The sequence below is a fragment of the Mirounga leonina genome, unplaced genomic scaffold (assembly GCF_011800145.1).
Source record: "Mirounga leonina isolate KUSES-001 unplaced genomic scaffold, KU_Mleo_1.0 Mir_166, whole genome shotgun sequence".
NCBI classification, from domain to species: Eukaryota; Metazoa; Chordata; class Mammalia; order Carnivora; family Phocidae; genus Mirounga; species Mirounga leonina.
Genome location: NW_023270418.1, coordinates 25,843,949 through 25,863,835, shown reverse-complemented (window position 1 = coordinate 25,863,835; position 19,887 = coordinate 25,843,949). Strand labels below are relative to the sequence as shown.

At 58.4% G+C, this 19,887-nt stretch overlaps 1 protein-coding gene across 1 annotated transcript in view; it reads left to right on the top strand.

Moving 5' to 3' along the window:
* Positions 1-142: 142 nt before the first annotated feature.
* Positions 143-19,887, top strand: part of TNKS1BP1 (tankyrase 1 binding protein 1) — a gene marked incomplete in the record, with an annotated part of 25,201 nt that continues 5,456 nt past the window's right edge. Inside the window, 6 exon segments of the mRNA XM_035012863.1 lie at positions 143-245; positions 3,192-3,300; positions 4,336-4,969; positions 6,398-6,470; positions 10,210-11,637; positions 13,834-15,941. Of these exon segments, the coding sequence (XP_034868754.1) occupies positions 3,207-3,300; positions 4,336-4,969; positions 6,398-6,470; positions 10,210-11,637; positions 13,834-15,941 (4,337 nt within the window).

Here is a 19,887-nt window from a genome sequence, read left to right as displayed (position 1 = left end):
TATTTGCATACGACTCGGCGTGTTCTGCCCGGGCTTCCCACTCCCGGTTTCCACCGGCTCATGGATATTCATGAGGCGCTCTGGGGGCGTGGTCCTGGGCGGAGTTAGGGGCGGGGCCCCGCCAGGGCTCGCACTGGCTTGGTCCCGCGGTGACGGCGGCGGCAGCGGCAGGGACTGGCGTCGGGTCGCAGAGCCCGAGCCGAGCGGAGCCGGATCCCGGGGGAGCGCGTGAGTGCGCGGGGGCGGTAAGGGGGGCGAAGGGGGGGGGGGGGTCCGGGAGGGGGGGGGGGGAGAGGCATGGAAGGAGTGGGCGCTTTCCTGCCGGCACCTAGGGTTGAGGTGGAGAGGGGGTCACCAGGAAAGTTTGCAGGGCCCGGGGGCGCGGAGGAAGCGGGGGTCGCGGGGGAGCTGGCGCGTGTGCGCGGGGGCGGAGGGTGCACGGTCTGGAGCTCGTGCTGGCCAAGCTAGAAGAAAGGGGGGAGGGGGCGAGGGCTTGAGGCGGGGCCGGGGGCGGGCGGAGCTGCTGGAGGGACCCCCGCCCCCCCCCCCCCCGGCCCCCGCCCGCCCCCCCCCCCCCCTCCCCCCGCACGCCCCCCGCCACCCCAGTCCGCCCCCACCCGGTCCTCGTCCCCAGTCCCTCGTCTCTTCGCCGGCTGCTTCACAGCCAGTGCACAGGTCCTCCGCTTCTGCCGCCGCCGCCCCCTCCTCCTCCTCCTCCACCCTCTTCTCCTCCTCCTCGTCGGCTGCCGGCGTCCCCTCTGTGTCCAGAGCTCCCCACTGGGCCCCTCCAGACGGTCCCTCGCCCCGGGCTGTTCCGTCTTCCCGTTGGCCCTCCCTCCTCCAGCAGTTTACGTGCTGTCCCTGCCGACCTCTCTGGCCCCGGATCCGGCCCGAGATCCCAGGGTCCATAGGGGCGACCCCGCTTGCGCCGATGGCGCTTGGGCCCCTGCCCCCCTGGGCTGCAGCTGCCCGGCCTCTCCCCAGCCCCTCTGGCGGCCTTTGCTCCCGGGGGTTAGCTAGTCTCTCCCTGACTGTTGGGGGGTCAGGGGTGCTCCGTGCTGCTGCGATTCTGCCGCTTTTTGGCTACGGCCTTGGTCACCTGGGTTTCCCGGCTGGGGCCTCTGAGCTTCTGTGGCCCCTCTCAACTGGGGAAGCCGAGCCCCCCACTTCATTGCTGCAGCCCCTCATACTGCAATGCCCATCAGGCCCCCAGGTGAAAGGGTTTTACGGTCCTGGGCCAATTTGTCCCCATTTCTAACCACCCACACCATGTCCCTTGAAATAAATGTTCAAGGACAAGGAAGTAATCCTGTGTTTTTTAATTTTTTTTCATGGCGTGTGCCCCTCCCCCATGCACGCTCGGACTGGCTCTGCACAGTTATCACCCACCCACAGCATGCAGTCCTCCCTTGTAGTTGGCTGACCAAGGGATTGACGGTCCTGGGTTTCTCTTTATCCTCTTGGTGTTTTCTCTCATTTTAGAAGCAAGCTGGGGCAGGGTCAAATGTGAGGGGTGTGTGGGTTTTCCAAAGGCTGGGCCCCAGGGGTCCCTTCTCAGGATTTGGCCTTGTCTCCCCAGGCCAGCTGGAGTGGGTGCTGAGGAAGACAGTGCCCCTTGCAGGTAGGAGAGGGTTGGGTTGTCGTCAGGGCTGTGTGCATACCAGGTGTTGGGAAACCTCCTCCTGCCTTTCGAATGAGAGGGGCAGGGCTCTGGAGCCTGGGGGGTGGGGGTCTTGTGGGTGGGATGGAGCCAGGATGGGAACTGAGGAGGTGGTGGAGTATCTGAGGAGCAGGTGACAAGACTGGGGCCCGCAGGAGTGAAGGAATGGTCTGGAATGCCAGCAGCCTGTGGAGAGGAGGAGGTAGTTAGTTAGCGAGGTCTTAGCTCATTGGTGACACTGAATGGAATCATACGAATACTGGCCGACATTTACTGGCTACTTTTTACGGGTTGGGCGTTGTGCTAAGTTTGCATGCACCATCTCACATAGGTCTCCCACCAGCCTCAGGTACACCGTTTTTCACATAGGAAAATAGGCTTAGAGAAGTAAGCAGTGTGCCTAAGGTCACACAGCTGGAAAGTGGTAGAGCCACTCAGCATTTGAATCCTGGTATATCAGACCCCAAAACTCCTGCTACATACAGGTTTAGAGGAGGGGCACCATTTGGTCCCTGCCATAGGGCTGTGTTGCTTGGTTTAAAATTTCTTCTGTTCCCCTCAAAATCCCTCAGGCCAACCCTGGGGGCAAGTGATGCCCAGTATCCCCATTTCATAGGCTGTGGCTATCCCACCCTGACTGCCTAGAAGGGGGAACCCCAGGGAGTTTTTCCCCCAAGCCACCCCACCCCCCGGATGTTCTCAAGTCCTGTCCCATTCTCCCAGCCCAGGCCTGGGCCGGCTCCTCCTTCCTCTTGGCGAGGCTCTGGAAATCCAGTGGGAGGCCATTGCTATGGCAACAGGACTAGGCCCTGGCTTTACCTCATCAAATTCCAAGCTGAAGCCAAAGCAATTGAGAAATTAAAGAAAAAAAATGTATTCCAGATGTTTACTTTTTATTCCTTATTTTTCCGTGTTTGGATGAGACAGCTCAGAGGGAGGCGGGAGTGGGGCAGGGATGTGGAAGGAGGAGGGGGAAGGGGGGGAGAGGGAACCACTCCCAGCTGCAGGAGGGGGGGAAGGAGGGTGAGCGGGAAGGGGGAGGCAGGCGCTGGGGCGGAGCCCCAGGTTGGGGAGGAGCGGGTTTTTCCCGTCTCCCATGAGGTGATTCACGGAGAGACCTCAGACTTCATGGCCCTCTTGCTCTGCCCCTGAGTAGGTATCTCGGGCAGGGCTGCCGGCCCCAAGGGGTGCCTTGGGAACGGTAAGTGGGGTGTTTTGGAGAGCTTGCCAGAGGGAGCAGCGGGCGGGTCCCTGAAGCTCCAGGACTTTGGGGTTAGGAGCCTGGAGTTTAGAGACTAGTCTGGGAAGAGTGGAGGATACAGCCGCTGGGGACGTCCCTTGACCTCTTCCAAGCTCCTCTGAAGTTCCTGCTTCCTGTCCCACACTCTGTCTCTGCTAGTTGTAGGAGACTTCTCTCAGCTAAGTCTACTGCTAGTGCCCAGCCCCTTTGCCTTCTCAGTCTCTCTCTCTCTCTTTTCCTGGGTCTCCAGCCACCAGCTCACAGCCCCTCTGCCCCCCAATTCTCACGCAGATTCTGCCGCATGTGATGAAAGTGTCGGCTCTCAGGGAAGGCACACCCATGGCTTCCCCACCGCCCCGGGAGATGGAGGAGGAGCTGGTATCTGCTGGCTCCGAGCCAGGTACCTATGGGTGCAGGGTGGAGCAGGGTGGCTGGGAGGAGGGGGGAGGGGCAGCAGCTGAACCCCAGCTCTGCCTGGGAGGGGGTGGGGCAGTGAGGGCAGGAGGCATAATGGGGATATGCAGGGTGAGTTCTAAAGGCTGTCCGCTCCTGTTGAGACCTTTCAGAAGCATTTGAGACCCTAGATCCCCAGCAGATGAGAGCAGACTGACCCTCGAGGGCAAGCGGATTAAACTGCGTGTTTTGCAGGGGAGGACACTGAGGTCTAGGGAGAAACGGCATGCACCTAGGGGAGGGTTTGAATCCAGGCCTCCTGGCTCTGTCTAGACTCCTTTCTTGGGCTGAGCCCAATGAGTGGGTGATACAGGATTCTATGGGAAGGGCCATGGCCATGAGTAATTCCAAGTCTTTTATTTGGCATTGGAATGCCTTATGTAGAAGGTAGGTTTCTGGTCTTGTTTTTTTTCCTGTAGCAGATTACTTCTGTTTGGCTTAGGTCAAAAGTAAGTTTGCATTCCTGATCACACACCAGATGACCCAGGTGGCTTGGGTGTGCACTCGGTGGGGGGGTGCGGGGGGCAGTGGGGAGACAGAGTGGGGAGGCTGAGCTACGTTTACTGTGGGTGGTGGCATAGTAGAGTGTCATGTTGGAGGAAAGGACTGGATTGGGGACATGGTGGCCTGGCTGCTTGATGTGGGCAGGCCGGCATCTGTTTATTGGCTCTTGTTCATTCGTTTGTTCATTTGAGAAGAACGTGTGCTAGGGTGCAAAATGGGGTACAAGGAGAAATAAGGTGCCAGCTGGGCCCTTAAGTGGCTTTAGCTTGTGAGGGAGTTGGTTAACATTTTTGAAATTTGGAGTTGGGAGAAGATGCTTCTGAGATGTGTATGGAAAATCAAGGAAGGCTTCCTGGAAGCGGTGACATTTGACTTGGACCTAGAAGGATGTGAACATTCTGAGTTTTTAGGGTGGGCGGTGAAGTTCTGTTTTCTGGTTCTTCTGACAGTTCCCCAACCAATCCTTTCCTTTTGGTAGGTGACCCTCGGGCCAAACCTCCCGTCAAGCCCAAACCCCGGGCCCTGCCTGCAAAGCCAGCCCTGCCTGCCAAGCCAAGTCTGCTGGTGCCTGTTGGGCCTCGGCCCCCTCGGGGTCCCCTGGCTGAGCTGCCTTCTGCCCGGAAGATGAACATGCTGGCAGGCCCCCAGCCCTATGGTGGCAGCAAGCGTCCCCTTCCCTTTGCACCAAGGCCTACGACCGAGGCCTCTACTGGAGGAGAAGCCCCTCGAGAGACTGGGAAAGAGGAGGCTGGGAAAGAAGAGATACCCCCTTTGACACCCCCAGCCCGATGTGCTGCCCCAGGAGGTGTGCGGAAGGCCCCTGCCCCCTTCCGTCCAGCCTCAGAGCGCTTTGCTGCCACCACGGTGGAAGAGATCCTGGCCAAGATGGAGCAGCCTCGGAAGGACGTCCCTGCCAGCCCTGATCGCCTCTGGGGCTCCCGCCTCACCTTTAACCATGATGGCAGCTCGAGATATGGCCCCAGGACCTATGGTGTGGCCACAGGTCCCAGGGATGAGGACGGTGGGACCCTCTCCAGGGGATGGTCCCAGGAGGGGCCAGCAAAGTCTCCCAGCGAGTGCCAGGAAGAGCACAGCAAGACCCCTAAGGAGAGGTGAGGGGTGGGAGGCAACTTGGAGGACACATGGGTGGCCTTATCTGGGACTGTGACCTTCACGTTTAGGTTAGTTTAGTTTAGTGTCCTGTGAGTGCAGGCAGACCCTTGTCTAAGTCACAAAACATTTTCCCTGTAGACAGCGTCATCGTAACGATGTTCTTTTTATAATTGTAATGCTGTTTACAGAGGGGATGGATGTTCACAGTGGAGTTCAAATGTACCACAGGGAAGTTTATTTTTAGGTTTTTTTATACTGAGAGTTGAATTTTGCCTCATTTAATTGACAGCCATGCTATTTAGTGAAGAGAATATTAGACCTGTTCTAGAGATCTGGAAACTGAGTCTCGTAAGTGACCTTTTGTGGCTCCTCAGCACGTAAGAGACAGAACTGGGATTTGAATTCAGGTCTCTTTGAGGCCAAAGCACGTTCTCTTAAGTGTAGCTCGCACTGTGGGTGGAACAGTGTGCAGGTGCTGGTGTGTGTGTGGAGGGGAGCAGGGGACAGGATGAGTAGGGTGCCCATGAGGAGGAGTCTGATAGAACAGGTAAGACATGAGCACACCTTGATGTCTGGGCAGCTTGCGTCAGTGCACGGGGCTTACGGCCAGGTTGGAGACTGTCGCGTAGGCTTCACTTCCCTGGAGTTGGTGCCAGTGTAGACGGAAGGCTGGCCGGGAGGTGCCCCTTGGGGTGGTGGGCACGGGCGTTGGAGGGAGAGGCTCCCCTCCCCCTCCTGCTGCTCTGCAGGGCTGCTGTGGTGTGGGCTGAGCCCCAACCTGAAGGCCCCCCCCCACCCTGCCCTCCAGCCTTGCCGTTCTCACACCTGAACCTGCCTGGAGGGTAGGGGCCCCAATTCACCCGTCTTTGTTCCCAGCCTCTGGGAGGTCACACCCTGCCCCGGTCTGCTCTCTGGCTTCCTCCCCTTCCTTGCTCTAAGCAGAGCTTAAGAGAACAACTTCAACTTTGGAAAATCACTCTTTCCCCTCATCCTCCCCCTGCAATCCTTCAAGAAGTATTGGCAGGGCAGCTGGGACCAGCTGCACTCTCCCTGGCTGGAGGAGAACATTAACCCCTTAGGGGCTAGGGGAAGGAAGACTTATCTTTTGGGGAACCACTGAGGGGTCTGGGCACGCAGGGTGCTTCTCCTGAAGGAGCGGGTTGGGGGGGTGGCATTTAACCCTTGATGTGCAGGAAGGGAATGGGGACCTTCTCCCTGGGCACTTTCTTTATGGAAACTGTACAGCATCTCTGTCCTCAGTGATTCCAGTGGGGGGGGGTTCAGGAATAGATGGCCTGGGGTGGAGGGGGGTTAACTTTGGGTGCTAGTGAAGTTCCTTACGCAGACTCTCGATCCACTCTCCCTTTGTCCATCAGTGAGGGGCTGCTCCATTCTTTGCCTCCATTTCCTGTCTTGTTCTTTCACAGGAACACCGCCCCTTTGGACCTGGCCTTCAACGGGGACCTGGCTCTGCCAGCCGGCTCGGACCCACCTGCTGATGTGAGTTAGCTTCCTATTACGAATCAGAATCCTAGTATTTTAGAGCTGGAAGGGTCACCTGAGATCATCTGTGTTACCTCCTTGTAGTTCAGATGGGGACACTGAGGCCTGTGGAGGAGGTGGCTTGCCCCAGGTCTGGCCCCAGGACTCAGATTTCTTGACTCCCAGGCCAGCGTTCTCGACCACTGAGGCGGTTAAGTGTGGTTCAGGCCGTGAGACAGGTCATTATGAAGAATAATTACAGTGTCTATAACAACTAACACTGATCAGGTACCTACCTGGGCATGTCCCAGGAACAGTGACTAACTTAGTCGTTGTGGTAACTCTGGCTAGTGGATGCTCCTGGTCCCATGTGAGGCGTGTGAATGCCACAGCTCACAGAGGTTAGGTATGCAAGGGCTGAAGCCTGGTTCCACTGTTCTCCCTGGCCGAGCTGCCTTCTTGGGCTTTAGAAGAGGAGGGTTTCCTGTTTCATTCCCACTGTTCCACACAGCATGCTCAGAGGGTGGCCAGGCTCAGCCTGCTTTTCTTTCTTTTTTTTTTTTTTTTTCTTTAAAAGATTTTATTTATTTGAGTGCAGGGCAGGAAGAGACCGGACAGGAGTGGGGGAGGGGCAGAGGGAGAGGGAGAAACAGACTCTCTGCTGAGCAGGGAGCCAGATGTGGGGCTTGATCCCAGGACTTTGGGATCACAACTCGAGCCGAAGGCAGACGCTTAACTGACTGAGCCACCCAGGCGCCCCCCAGCTTGCTTTCCTAAGTAACTGATATTCCTTCTTGCTCACAGAACCCTTGCTAGCCGAAGGCTATCCCGTCTCCCGACAGTGGAGACCTGACCACATTTCCTTGTCCATCCAACAAATGTTTACTGAGCACCTACCATGAGCTGGGTGCCGGGGACACAGCAAAGAACAAAGCTCACACTGTCCCGCTCTCAGGGAGCTCACCTTCTAGTGTGGGGAGGCAGACATGAGCACAGGCCGCCCTGTGAACCTGCAGACGGTAGCGAGTCAGACAAGTGTGGGAGACCTGGAGAGGCAGAGAGCTCTGGGCTGAGGGTAATCGGGGAGGCCTTGCTGTGAAGGTAAGGGAGTGAGCTGCATGGGTGTTTGGGGAGCAGCATGTTGGGCAGAGGGAACTGCAAGTACAAGGGACTTGGTACCTTGCTGGCTAGGAAGCCAGGATGCCTGGATTGCAGCGAGGGAGGGGTGTCGTGTGCTGGGGAGGTGTGACAGGTGGTGGGTCAGGGTGCTTGGAACCTCACAGGACGCCAGAAGGACTTGGGCTCCCTGAGAGGAAGAAGCCGTTGAGGGGTGTGGGGGAGGGCGGTGACGTGTTGCTGGCTTAGTTGTAAAGGGTCGTCTTGGTGGTAGGGAGCTAAGAGCAGTAGCACGGACCAGTCGGGGCATCATCCAGGTAGGAGATGATGGTGGTTGGACCCTGGCAGCTGACTTGGGAGGCGTGAAGTGGGCAGGGTTTGCAGGTAGACCGCTAGGAGAGGGGGGCCAGTGCAGAGGCATGGATGACAGCAGGGCGTTTGGCCTATGCAGCGGAGGGGTGAGGTTACCATTCACTGAGATGGGGACTGGGAAGGCCGAAGCAGGATCAGGGGAAATGAGGAGTTTGCTTCTGGATTTGTTGCGTTTGCGATCCCTCTTAGATACCCAAATGGAAATGGGGGGGCAGCTGGGGAGTTGTAGGCGTAGAGGTGGCGGTTAAGATGGCTGAGGTCCTCAGGAGGGTTAAGGTCACCAGAGGTACAGGGGAGGTAGTGGAGGGCAGAAGGCCCCGGCCCCAGGCGTAGCAGGGGACACCCTGAGGGGATCGGGGATGGTGGAGTCCTAGAGGCCACATGGAGCCAGCAGCCGGCTTCGGGGCTGGATGAGGGCATATCCATGGTCAGATGCTGCTGCCAGGTCAAGGCAGGTGAGCCCTGGGAATGGGATTTAGCTACAGGGAGGTCACTGGTGACCCTGACAAGAGTATTAGCTGGCATGGTGAAGGGAAAAGGCTGTTGGGAGTGGGTTTGGGAGAGAATGGGGTGAGAGGAACTCTTCCGATAGATAGTGAACGTAGGCAAGGTGTTCAAGAAACTGGGTGGTAGCCTCAGAGAGAGGTGAGGTTAAGAGGGTGTGTTTGTTTTTGAAGACAGAAGAAATGAGAGCAGTTTGTGTGCTGATGGAAATGAGCCGGTAGAGAAGGAAAGGTCCACGATGCAGGAGGGAGAGCTCTGAGTGAGGACGCTCACAGGCATAGAAGGGGGGAGCACAGTGCTTGGGTTCACGTGCAGGCGGTGGGGTATGAGGGCTGGCAGCTGACGGGGGACGGCAAAAGCGTTGCCTGGGAGTGTGGGCAGGGAAGGGGAAGGGTAGGGGGACCGCTGGGCACTCGAGGCCTATCTGAGGTCCTGGAGGTCCGAGTGCAGGTCAGGCTGTCGTGAGACCATGCATTCTGTTTGCTTGCTTTTCTCCAGCCACATCCAGCCCCAGGTGTGGCTGCAGGGAGGTGGAGACCTGGGACAGGTGGGTCACAGAGTCGAGAAGAGGTCAAGGAACAGAGAGCCAGGATGCGAGAAGTGTCGCCTGTGTGGCCATTGAAATCACTAGGGATTATGCCAGGTGGCTAGTGGGGGGAGGGGTGCTGTGATCCTGGAGTGAGGGCTCTGCAGGGGGCACTAGCAGGAGGGATCACTGGAGGTGTTTTTCTTTTTTTCCTTTAAGATTTATTTATTTTAGAGAGAGGAGAGAGAGAGCATGGCAGGGCAGGGCAGAAGAAGAGGGAGAGAGAACCCCAAGCAAACTCCCCGCTGAGCGCAGAGCCCCATGTGGGGCTCAGTCCCAGGACCCTGAGATCATGACCTGAGTCGAAATCAAGAGTCAGGCACTCAACCTACTGAGCCACTCAGATGCCCCGAAAACTGGAGTTTTGTAGAGTGGAGGGAGTATGGAGGGAATGGAAGGGGCCTTGAGAAGCAAGCAGGATTTCCCCCTGCCCAGACCGAGCAGGGGATGAGGTGGGAGAAAGCACCCCATTGGAGAGGGTGGCAGGGGAAGTGTGACCTGTGGGGAGGGCAAAGGTCAAAGGGAGCAAGGCTTCCTTCATTGTCTAGGGACAGGCCAAGTGGAGTGGTGGAATGCCAGGAAGCCGGGTGCTTGGTGCCCCCTCTGCCCCTTCCTCTTCCCCCCCGGGCCCCTGTCCCGTAGCATCCGTTGTTTCTGTAAGTCCTATCCCAAGAGGCCATGTGCACAGATCTTATTTAATTTTGACCTAATTCTCTGAGATGGATGTTGTAGCCCTAGCTTACTGAGGGGAGAGCTGAGACTCTGAGATCCCAACGACCACCATGGTCATGGGGAGGGCGTATGGCTTAGGAGGGGCAGTGCCCGTCACTCCAAGCCCTGTGCTTTCATGTCCCTCGGTGCCTTTTGCCTGAATCCCGAGTCAAGGCCTGCCTGCTTCCTCGGGGAGTGGATAGTGCTGGGACCTGTGGATACGCAGAATCCTCGGGAGAGGGCCTGGGGTGGGGTCTGTGCGAACCCTAAGAAGCATGAGATACCGTAAATCACTTTTGGCACCTCTCCTAGCTGTCCTGAGAGGCCCACCTTCTGAGCTCCTGTCTCCTTCTCTTGTCTGTGGAGTGAGAGTGTGAGGAAGCAGCTGATCTGGGGTCTATGTGGGGTTGGCAGGGCCCTTCTCCCCAGCTGGGCAGTGTGTAATGGCTCTTCACCTTTCTCTTGCAGATCGCCAAGCGCTGGGACCCCTCGAGTCCAGGCCCCGCCTCAGAGAATGGAGGCTCCGCCAGCCCAGGACTCCCCACTGAAGTCTCAGGCCTAGCCCATGGGTCTCCCCGACTTCACTCACCTGATGAGGGGTCTTCCCAACTTCACTCACTTGATGAGGGGTCTCCCCGACTTCACTCACCTGATGAGAGCTCTCCCCGCCATTCTCAGCTTCCAGAAACCCAGAGTCCTACAGTTTCTGGGCCTTCTCCCTGCCTCCCTATGACCCCAGCATCTCCAACTGTAGCCCTGCCCGATGAGGATCAGAGCTCCTGCTGCCCCCCAAGCTCAGGGCTCCCTGTTGTGGAAGCCCCAGAGGCCCCCACACCTGGCAGCCCAGCCCTTGAGAAGGTCTCGGGGCACCGCAGCCTGGAGCAGCCCCTAGCTACCTCTGCCCAGCCCCTGATGGAGGGGGGTGAGTTGCTGGACCTTCCTCGGACGTTTCCATCTGGGGATGTGGTGGCCAAGGGTGACATAGACCGTCCCATCAGCCTGGTTCAGCGCCGATTTTCTGAAGGTGTGCTCTGGCCACCTAGCCGGGACCAGGAGGAGCTGGGGGGCTCTCTGACTGCCCTGCCCCAAACCCAGGGGAGCCAGTCTGCCCTGGATCGTCCCTTTGGGAGTGGGGCAGAGTCCAACTGGAGCTTGTCACAGTCCTTTGAATGGACCTTCCCTACTCGGCCTTCGGGTCTGGGGGTGTGGCGGCTGGACTCCCCACCTCCCTCCCCCATCACTGAAGCCACTGAGGCCGCCGAGGCCGCCGAGGCTAGTGACTGGGCTGCATCCAGCAGAGAGGAAGGAGTGTCTGAGCAGGGGCGAGGGGCCCAGTCAGCTCCAGAGGGGCCAGGAAGGCCTGGGTCCTGGGTGCAGGCGGATGACCTGGGCATCTCCCCAACCCAGAAGGGGGATGGGGAGAGTCAGCTCCAGTCCCCAATTCCCCTCAAGCCCTTCTCAACACCAGGGGGCCCACCTGGAGTGGCCTTGCTGCAGGCAGAGGAGAGGTGTGAGGAGCGGGAGCCCCTGGCTGGACAGGAGTCCCTGCTCCCTCTGGCCACCAGGGAGGCCACTCTGCCCGTCCTGGAGCCAGTCCTAGGGCAGCAGGAGTCAGCACCCCCCGACCAGCCCTGTGTCCTCTTTGCTGATACCCCGGACCCCCAGCAGGCCTTGCCTGCTGAGGAGGAGGCCATGACCCTGGCCCACGCTGAGGCCACCCAATCCAGGACGGAAGGTCGAGAGCCCTGTAGTGTGTCGCCTGAACCTGCAGGCCCTGACGGCAGCTCCCGCTGGCTAGATGAGCTCCTGGCCTCACCACCACCTAGTGCGGGCAGTGCTAGGCGGGGAGCTGGATCTGAGCTCAAAGACGCGCAGACCCCAGGTGCCTGCTCCGAGGTGAGGACCGGGGCACAGGGAGGGTAGTGGGCCTCCGGATGGAAGCCGGGGCTTGGATGGGCCTTCTCAGTGTGGATTTCATGTGTCAAGAGCTTGGGATACGGCCCCGGGCCAGGCACCTAGAGCTGTGTCCCTCGCAGCTATACGGTGTGGCAGAGCTGATGGAGCTGAGGGTACGGGACCGGTGTGAGCTCATATCCAGCTCCAGCTCCCGCCAGCCGAGCCGTCTGGCTAACCTCTTAGCTTCTGAGACCTTTCACGATAAGAGCCATTTGCCTCTTAGGGTTGGACTGCGGGTAGACCGAGATGTCCAGGTGCTCAGTGCTTGACCTATACTGAGCGTTAGTCCAGCTTTACAGACGGGATTGTGGAAGGCATACTGAGCGTTAGTCCAGCTTTACAGACGGGGTTGTGGAAGGCAACGTAGCGCAGCCATTTAGCATGCGGGCTCTGGAACCAGACTGCCTGGCTTCTCTGCTCCTTGCCCAGATGTGAGCTTGAATGAGTTACTGTTCTGTGCCTCGGTTTCTGCGTCTGTAAAATGGGGGTGACGATAAACTCTCCCTCACATGGTGGAGACTAAAGAGGCCGTAAAGCACTAAGAATAGCATGTAGTTCATCGTGAGTGTTTAGGAAGTGCTGGCTTTATGAACGCTCTTACCCTTTTTTTTTTTTTTTAAAGATTATTTATTTGTTTATTTGGCAGACACAGCGAGAGAGGGAACACAAGCAGGGGGAGTTGGAGAGGGAGAAGCAGGCTTCCTGCGGAGCAGGGAGCATCCCAGGACCCTGGGATCATGACCTGAGCCGAAGGCAGACGTTTAACGACTGAGCCACCCAGGCGCCCCATGAACGCCCTTACCCTTGAGCTCAAGACTTGCCTTGTAGACAGGAAGCTGAGGCCCAGAGGAGGTGGAAACTTGTGCAGGGTTACCCAGCAAGTCGGCAGCTGGGCCACGGTCAGAGTGCCAGTTCTCTGGCCAGTGCGCTTTCTCCTACTAGGCTGCTCTGAATTTAAGGGCTGAGGTCCAGGTGGCTTTTGAAATGTCTTTTTCAAGGCCAGCCTGGGCTGGTAGGGGTGGGGCTGGAAGGAAGGCGGAGCCAGTGGGCCTCTAGGGGTCGGGGGCGGAGAGGTGGAGGCGGAGGAGGAGGAGCAGGAAGGAGTTAAGACCAGGCTGGCTCCCGGTAGGTGTGTCTGTCCCGGGCTCTGGGTGACTCAACTAGCTTCTGGGCGGGGCTACCAGAGCTGCAGCTGCCGTGGAGGGAGCGGGGCCAGGGCGAGCGCGAGCCAGAGTCGTTGGACAGGTCCGGGCGAGGGGAGCGGCCCAGCCCTGTCCCTGCACCCAGCCGCACCCAGGAGCCCAGGGCGGGCTGGGGGCAGGGGCCATGGCCGGGCTTGGGGACCGGGAACCCAGAATGTCTGTCTTGGAGAGGCTGTTAGCCAATGCGGCGCTGAGGGATGAGGCTGGCCGGCTCCGCAGCCCCGAGCCCAGGGCTCCCCCGCCTGAAGGAGTGAGTCGGGGTGGGGGGGGTAGGGGGGCCGCAGGGAGCCCTGGGCTGGCTCTTTTTCCATGGCAGAGGTTGTCCCTCCTGTCTTCTCCAGGGATGAGGCGAGGGCTATGAGGTCTTCCTGCAAAGGGCTAGGCAGAAGGGTGCTTTCCATAGAGAGGAAGGGGCTGGGAACTTCAGGAAGGGGTGAGTAGGGCCAGGGGCAGGGTCGGACTATTCCCTTGGAAAGGAGGTTGTGGAGGGCCTTTGAGTCTTGATCACTCCTAATAGAAAGTGGACCCCTTTCACAGCCCTGTGAAGACCACTCTGCCAGGCTGCCTTTCATTTTGGCAGTTAGCCAAGTGTTGCCCAAGGGCTGTAAACATGACCATGGGATCATTGATTGAGTGTCCATAACAAGTGCCCCTTGCATGCCAGGCACTATGCTGAGGTTTGGTTTAAACAATCTTGTTTCATTCTCCCAAACCACCCCATGCAGTAGGAATTCTTCCCATTTAAGGGTGAGGACCCTGAGGCCCAGAGTGGTTAAGTGATTTGCTCAAGGTCACACAGCTGGGATCTAAACCCAGGCTTTCTGTTGCCGAAGTGGGGCTCTCAGACACTAGGCAGTGCTGAGTCTCATTCTGGACTCCCACTCTGATGGACTCTAAGCATTGTTTTTTTGTGTCTTTATTTTCTGATTCCTAGGGACTCCTTGGCTGGGCCCAGAAAGACCTGCAGAGTGAATTTGGGATTGCAGCAGACCCACCTCCCAGCAGTTTCCGTCCTTCCAGCTGGTCCCAGGACACTTCTCAGAACTATGGCCTTGGGAGTGCAAGCCCTGGAGGGGACCCAGGCCTTGGAGAGGGAGACTGGACCAGCAAGTGTGGGCAAGCAGCAGGGGAAGGGAGTGCCAGGGAGTGGGCCAGCAGGTGTGGCATTGGCCAGGAGGACATCCAGCTCGCCAGCCGGGATGGGAGTGGAGTGTCTGCCCCAGGGGGCCTTGCCGCCCAGGACTGGATGATCGGAAAGCCAGCCCAGCTTGGTGCTCAGCAGAGCCAGGAGGCAGATGTTCCAGACTGGGAGTTCAGAAAGCGGGATTCCCAGGGCACTTACTCCAGCCGGGATGCGGAACTCCAAGACCAGGAATTTGGGAAGAGAGACTCGCTGGGTACTTACAGCAGTCGGGATGTAAGCCTTCAGGACTGGGAATTTGGGAAGAGAGACTCTCTGGGTGCTTATGCCAGCCAGGACATAGACGAGCAGCGCCAGAAATTGGGGAAGAAGGACCACCGTGGCAGGTACAGCAGCCAGGATGCAGATGGGCAGGACCCGGAGTTTGGCAAGAGCGTGTCTTCGCTCAGCACCTTCAGCAGCCGGGGTGCAGAGCCGCCGGATCAGGATTTTGGGAAGAGCGCCTGGATGAGGGACTACAGCAGCAACAGCAGTTCCACAGCCGGGGGCCCTGAGGACCGAGGCTTCGGGATGAGAGCCCTGCGCGCCGGCTTCAGCCCTGAGGAAGCCCAGCAGCAGGACGAGGAGTTTGAGAAGAAGGTCCCGAGTGGCGGAGACGGCCCAGGCGAGACCAGCAGGGAGGCCAGCCAGCCTGAGGAGAGAGAATCGGGGGGCCTGTTCGGCCCCAGCACCCCCCAGGGCCAGGATGGGGCACCGGGACAGAGAGACCAGAGCAGCTCGCATGGCGGCGGTGCCGGCCCGGAGGCAGGGGCCCAGAGCCCGGGCCATGCCGGCCAGGAAGACAGGGAGGTGGGCCGGCGAGGCTGGGCGGGCGACTTCGGCCACGGTGTCGTCCCCCAGCCGGAGGCCACCTTCAGCCCGGGGCAGCGAGATTGGAGTGGCGACTTCTGCGCAGAAGCCTCCGAGAGAGGCCATCAGTTCGGCATCATCGGTGACGACCGGGCGGGCAGTGCTGTTCTGAGCCCTTCTGGCCAGATGGCGGGTGGCCCCTTCGTGCCTCCAGAGAAGACCCCGGCCGGGCCTGTGGACTGGACTGACCAGCTGGGCCTGAGGAACTTGGAGGTGTCCAGCTGTGTGGTGGCTTCTGGGGGCTCGAGGGGCACCAGGGAGGAAGCTATGGGACACATGAGCTGGTCAGACAAGCTGGGCCTGAGAGATGTGGACCTGGCCGGCCGTTTGGAGGCTGGAGGGTCCGAGAAGCCCAGGGGGATTGGGGTCGGGGAGAAGAAGGACTGGACCTCCAACATCGGGGGGAGGAGCAGAGATCTGGCTGGTGTCGGGGAGGTAGGGAGCCCCAGCCAGGCTAGAGAGAGTGGCGTGGGACAGACTGACTGGTCGGGTGTGGAGGCTGGAGAGTTCCTTAAATCAAGGGAGCGTGGGGTGGGACAGGCAGACTGGACACCAGACCTCGGGTTGAGGAGCATGGCGGGGGCAGGTTGTAGCCCCAGAGAGCTTGGGGCGGGCCAGGTGGACTGGGGCAGCAGTCTGGGCCTAAGGAATTTGGAAGTGCCATGTGACCTAGAGTCTGGAGGTTCTCGGGACCCACGGGGATGTGGAGTGGGCCAGATGGACTGGACCCAGGACTTGGGACTCCGGGACATGGAGCTCTCGGGGGCCCCGAGTGAAGCCAGGGAGCATGGGGTGGGAGAGGTCAGCCAGTGCCCGGAGCTAGGGCTCAGGGACCACAGCACCTTGTCCCCGGGCCTGGAGGCCAGAGAGCTGGGGCCTGGCGGGACAGGTGGGCCAGAGACCCACAGTGAAGACCACTCCACACCTTCCCTGGAGACCTGCCCTGAAGACCCTGGGATGGAGACAGGAGAAGCCCCCGGCTTTGGAACCAGGTAAGGGAGCCCCATCCCTGTGTGGGAGGGAAGGTTTGGCAGCTCTCTGAAACATTGCAGCCCTTTTCAGGGGGGAAGAAACCACTTTCCCCTAAGGACTTGTAGGGTTGGAAAATTGAGATGGTTTGGACTGCGAATTACTAATTTTACTTTTTTTTTTTTTTTTATTGGCCTGTGATACGCATACAGGTGGAGTCTTGTTTCGATGATGGTGATGTTTGAGGTGTTTGCTGCCCATGCTTTAGGCTCCTTGGTGACTGTATCATGACTGTGCTAGAATGGTGTGTGTCCCATCTTTGGGGTCCCCCACGTGTCTTGGCCCAAAGCCGCGGGGCTTCCCGGGCCAGGGAACACGGATGCTTTCACGGGTGTCAGCGGGAGGACTGGACTCTGTGTCCACTCGGCCTGGGACACTCCAGGTTAGGAGTGGAGTAGACAGTGGTGCTTGTTGTTTCTTGCAGAGATTGGGAACTTAGTGCTTCTTGCCTGCCCTGTCTTTAGGCCCAGAAGAGCAACAGTTTAAAAACCTGAAGGTCATAGGGACCTGGCTCCTGACCCCCTGATCTTGACCTCCACACACAGAGTGACTGAAAGGGAGCTTTCCAGAGGAACAGACTAGTGGTTTTACGAGCCAACCACAGCCTGTCCCAGGGATTTTTATGTTCTGAACCAGCTGAGGTGATCTCACAGCTGGAAAGGGGGCTGAAAAGAGGTTGGTTCTGTTTTGTTAACATTTCCCGTTCATTGAGATTTGGTTTCATTCTCTTGACTGGGTAGAAGGTTATACCTTTCTGAAGAAGCTGAAGCTTCTCACTGGGCAGTTGGGGAAGAAGGGAAAGGGAGGCGTTGGGTGGGGGCTGTGTTGTGAGTGGAAGGGGCTGAGGGTAGTGGCAGGGTGGGGGGAGGAACGGGGAATGGTCTAGAGGGAATGGTGGGGATGTCAGCCAATGGGTTGGGAGAGGCACTGGAACCAAGGAGGAGGAGAGAGAGAGAGGAAGGTGGGCAGAGCGCGGGGAGGTGCCGAAGGCTGCAGGGCAGGGGTGGGTTCACAGGACGTGGAATCCAGAGGCTCCTGGGGTCTTGGATGAGTTCCGGGACATCTGTAACGTTAGCCTCAGGAAACTTTCCCATTCCTAGTGCCCAGGACCCTGCTCTGCAGGGCCCAGTGCTCTGCTGCCTACCTTACCTCGTTGACCTTCACAGCTGCCCTGTGCCGTGGAAAGGGATTTTTACCATCTCCAGTTTGCATGTAGACAAGGGGTGTGACCTGCTTATGGTCACACAGTCAGCAGAACCGCTTTCTGGCTTCGACATCGTAAATGCTGTCAGGTGTGGTCACAGTGCTTGAGAGTCTCAGACTACTAGGGAGCAGGACTGACGCCCTCCGCCTTTCCCCTCTGCTTGGGTGGCTCTTGAGAAGGGGAAAGTGGGAGTATCTTTCCCTTTGTTTAGGACCGGGGCGGGGGCCACCAGGAGGCTGCAGGACTGGGTTGGGGAAGAGGAAGGTAGGCGCGGAGAAGGAGGACTCAGCACTCAGCCGGCTGAGCTTCGGTCTCTAGCCTGCCTTTAAGACGCTCTGGTTTTCTGTCTGTGTTCTAAGTTTGGGGAAGACTGTGTACTCTGTGGCCACAGAAGGAGACCTCGAGTGTTTGTGCATGAGCACGTGCTAGCAGGTGAAAGCACAGGGATAAGGAAACCTGTTTACCTTTCTCTAGTGCAAGGTTTCCCAGACTTATTTGACTAATATGACTTAGGGAAATTCTACACCCTGGAAAATTGCTCTTTGCGGGAAGTTTTGGAGGTTCCCCTGGGAAGTCCTTGAGGATAGTCCAGAGTAGTCTGGGTTTGGGTCCATCTGCCAGGTTTGGGTCCTGATTCAGCCACCACCTCTGTGACTTTGGGCAAGTTCCTTCTCTTTCTCAGGGCCTCCTATTTCTTGCACTTACTCCCCCTACTCACAGGGTTAAGAGGTGCGGACACACACAGAGTGATAGAAACCTGCCTGGCACGTGGTGATGACTGAAAAAAAATGCTTGCTACTTGTATCTCTTTTGCCAATTTGGATGGATCTGAGCTGTCCATAAAGTGAGGCCTGCGGGGACATTTTTGTCATTGCCTCTGTGTGGGACAATGACCCCTGATGGCAGGCGGTCATTGGCTGGAGGGCTGTCCAGCACAGTTGTGACAAGGCCAGCATGGGGGTGGGTGGGTCACGGGGAGAGCTCAGGCTCCTTCTTTGTGTCTAGGGCCACCTTTTCCTGGTGGGAGTGGCTCTCTTGGGTCCCCCGAGAGCTCATGAACTGCCCTCTCCTCTCTGTGGCCTCCTGGTCATCTCCTGCCCCTCCCCCGGGCCCAGTGGTGTGGACACCTCTCAGTCATTTTGGGGTCTTCATGAAATCTCCTCAGAGATCATTGAGGCCAGCTCCCTCATTTCATGGGTGGGGAAACTGAGGCCCAGGGAAGCAGTGTGACTCGCACAAGGTCCACAGCTGGTGATTATGGGCTCCTTCATGTTCCCTTGGGCCCCAGCCTTGTCATCATCTCTCCGGGCACGTTTCCTGTCTCTCTTGGGTCCAGGCCATCTGCTGCCCGTTTAGGCACATCATTCCAGCTGGAGGCCTGAGCCTCCCTCATTTTGGGTCTTGGAGCCTTGAGTACTGGGAAGCTGATTTTGAGCACATCTGCTTCATACCCTTCCCCAGTTCTGTGCCTGGAATGGTTGTGGGGGGTGGGGTGGGGTTGGATTGAGTTCTGACCCTCAGGAGACGCTAAGTCCAGATGGGGTCGAGGGTATAGATGGTGCAAGATGGGACAAGTTCTCAGGCCAGGAACCTATGTTAGGGATGGTGATTATCCTGAAACAATTTTTTTAAAGATTTTATTATTTGACAGAGGAAGACGCAGTGAGAGAAGGAACACAGGCAGGGGGAGTGGGAGAGAGAGAGAAGCAGGCTTCCCATGGAGCAGGGAGCCCAATGCGGGGCTCGATCCCAGGACCCTGGGATCATGACCTGAGCCAAAGGCAGGCACCCAATGACTGAGCAACCCAGGCACCCCCAATTTTTTAAAAAAAGATTTATTTATTTATTTAGAGAATGTGCAGGCATGAGTGGGGGAGGGGCAGAGGGAGAGAGAAAATCCCCAAGCAGACTCCCCACTGAGCATGGAAACAGACGTGGGGCTTGATCCCAGGACCCCCGAGATCCTGGCCTGAGCTGAAATCAAGAGTTGGATGCTCAACTGACTGAGCCACCCAGATGCCCCGATCATCCTAAAAATTTATCAAAGTTCAGCGCACGGTGCTAACGGTGCGCTGGGCACATGTTTCCAGTGTGTTGCCAACAGACCCAGCAAAGTATCAGTCTTTTATGGTCCCCATTTTGCAGATGAAGAAGCTGAGACTCAGAGTGGACAAGTACCGCAAGTGTAGTAGGGGATGGAGCCCATCTCTGCAGTGGCGGCACCCAGCGCAGGTTCCCGACCATGCTTCTCTCCTGATTCCCTGCCAGGGAGGAGCTCAGGTGATAGGTGATCTGGGTGCTCAGAGGCAGGCAAGCTTCTCCCGAGCTGGGGTGGAGCCAAGCCAGCAGGGATGATGCACACCGCATTCCCCGGTGCTCTTCCCACTGTCCCCTCCTCGTGGCCGCCCCCAGAGCCCACAGAGCTCATCTGCTGCCCTCTGCCCACATGGCTTGGAGCCAGGTCTTGCTCTGGATGTGGATCTTTCCATCCACCCATCCGCTGTTTCACATCCCCTTAAACTCCGCGGGCCTGCCCTCAGCCTTGTGTCTGCCCCACCCCAGGGAGAGGCTTTGGGCAGGGCCTCAGGCTGGATGGGGGTGCCACCCCTGCCCCCTCTCTCCCGGCCTCCCTGATTTTAAGCTGCAGGGTGAGCTGGCTTTGGCCCCCATCCAGGGCTGCTGCACTTCTGCTGCCGCCTCCTCCC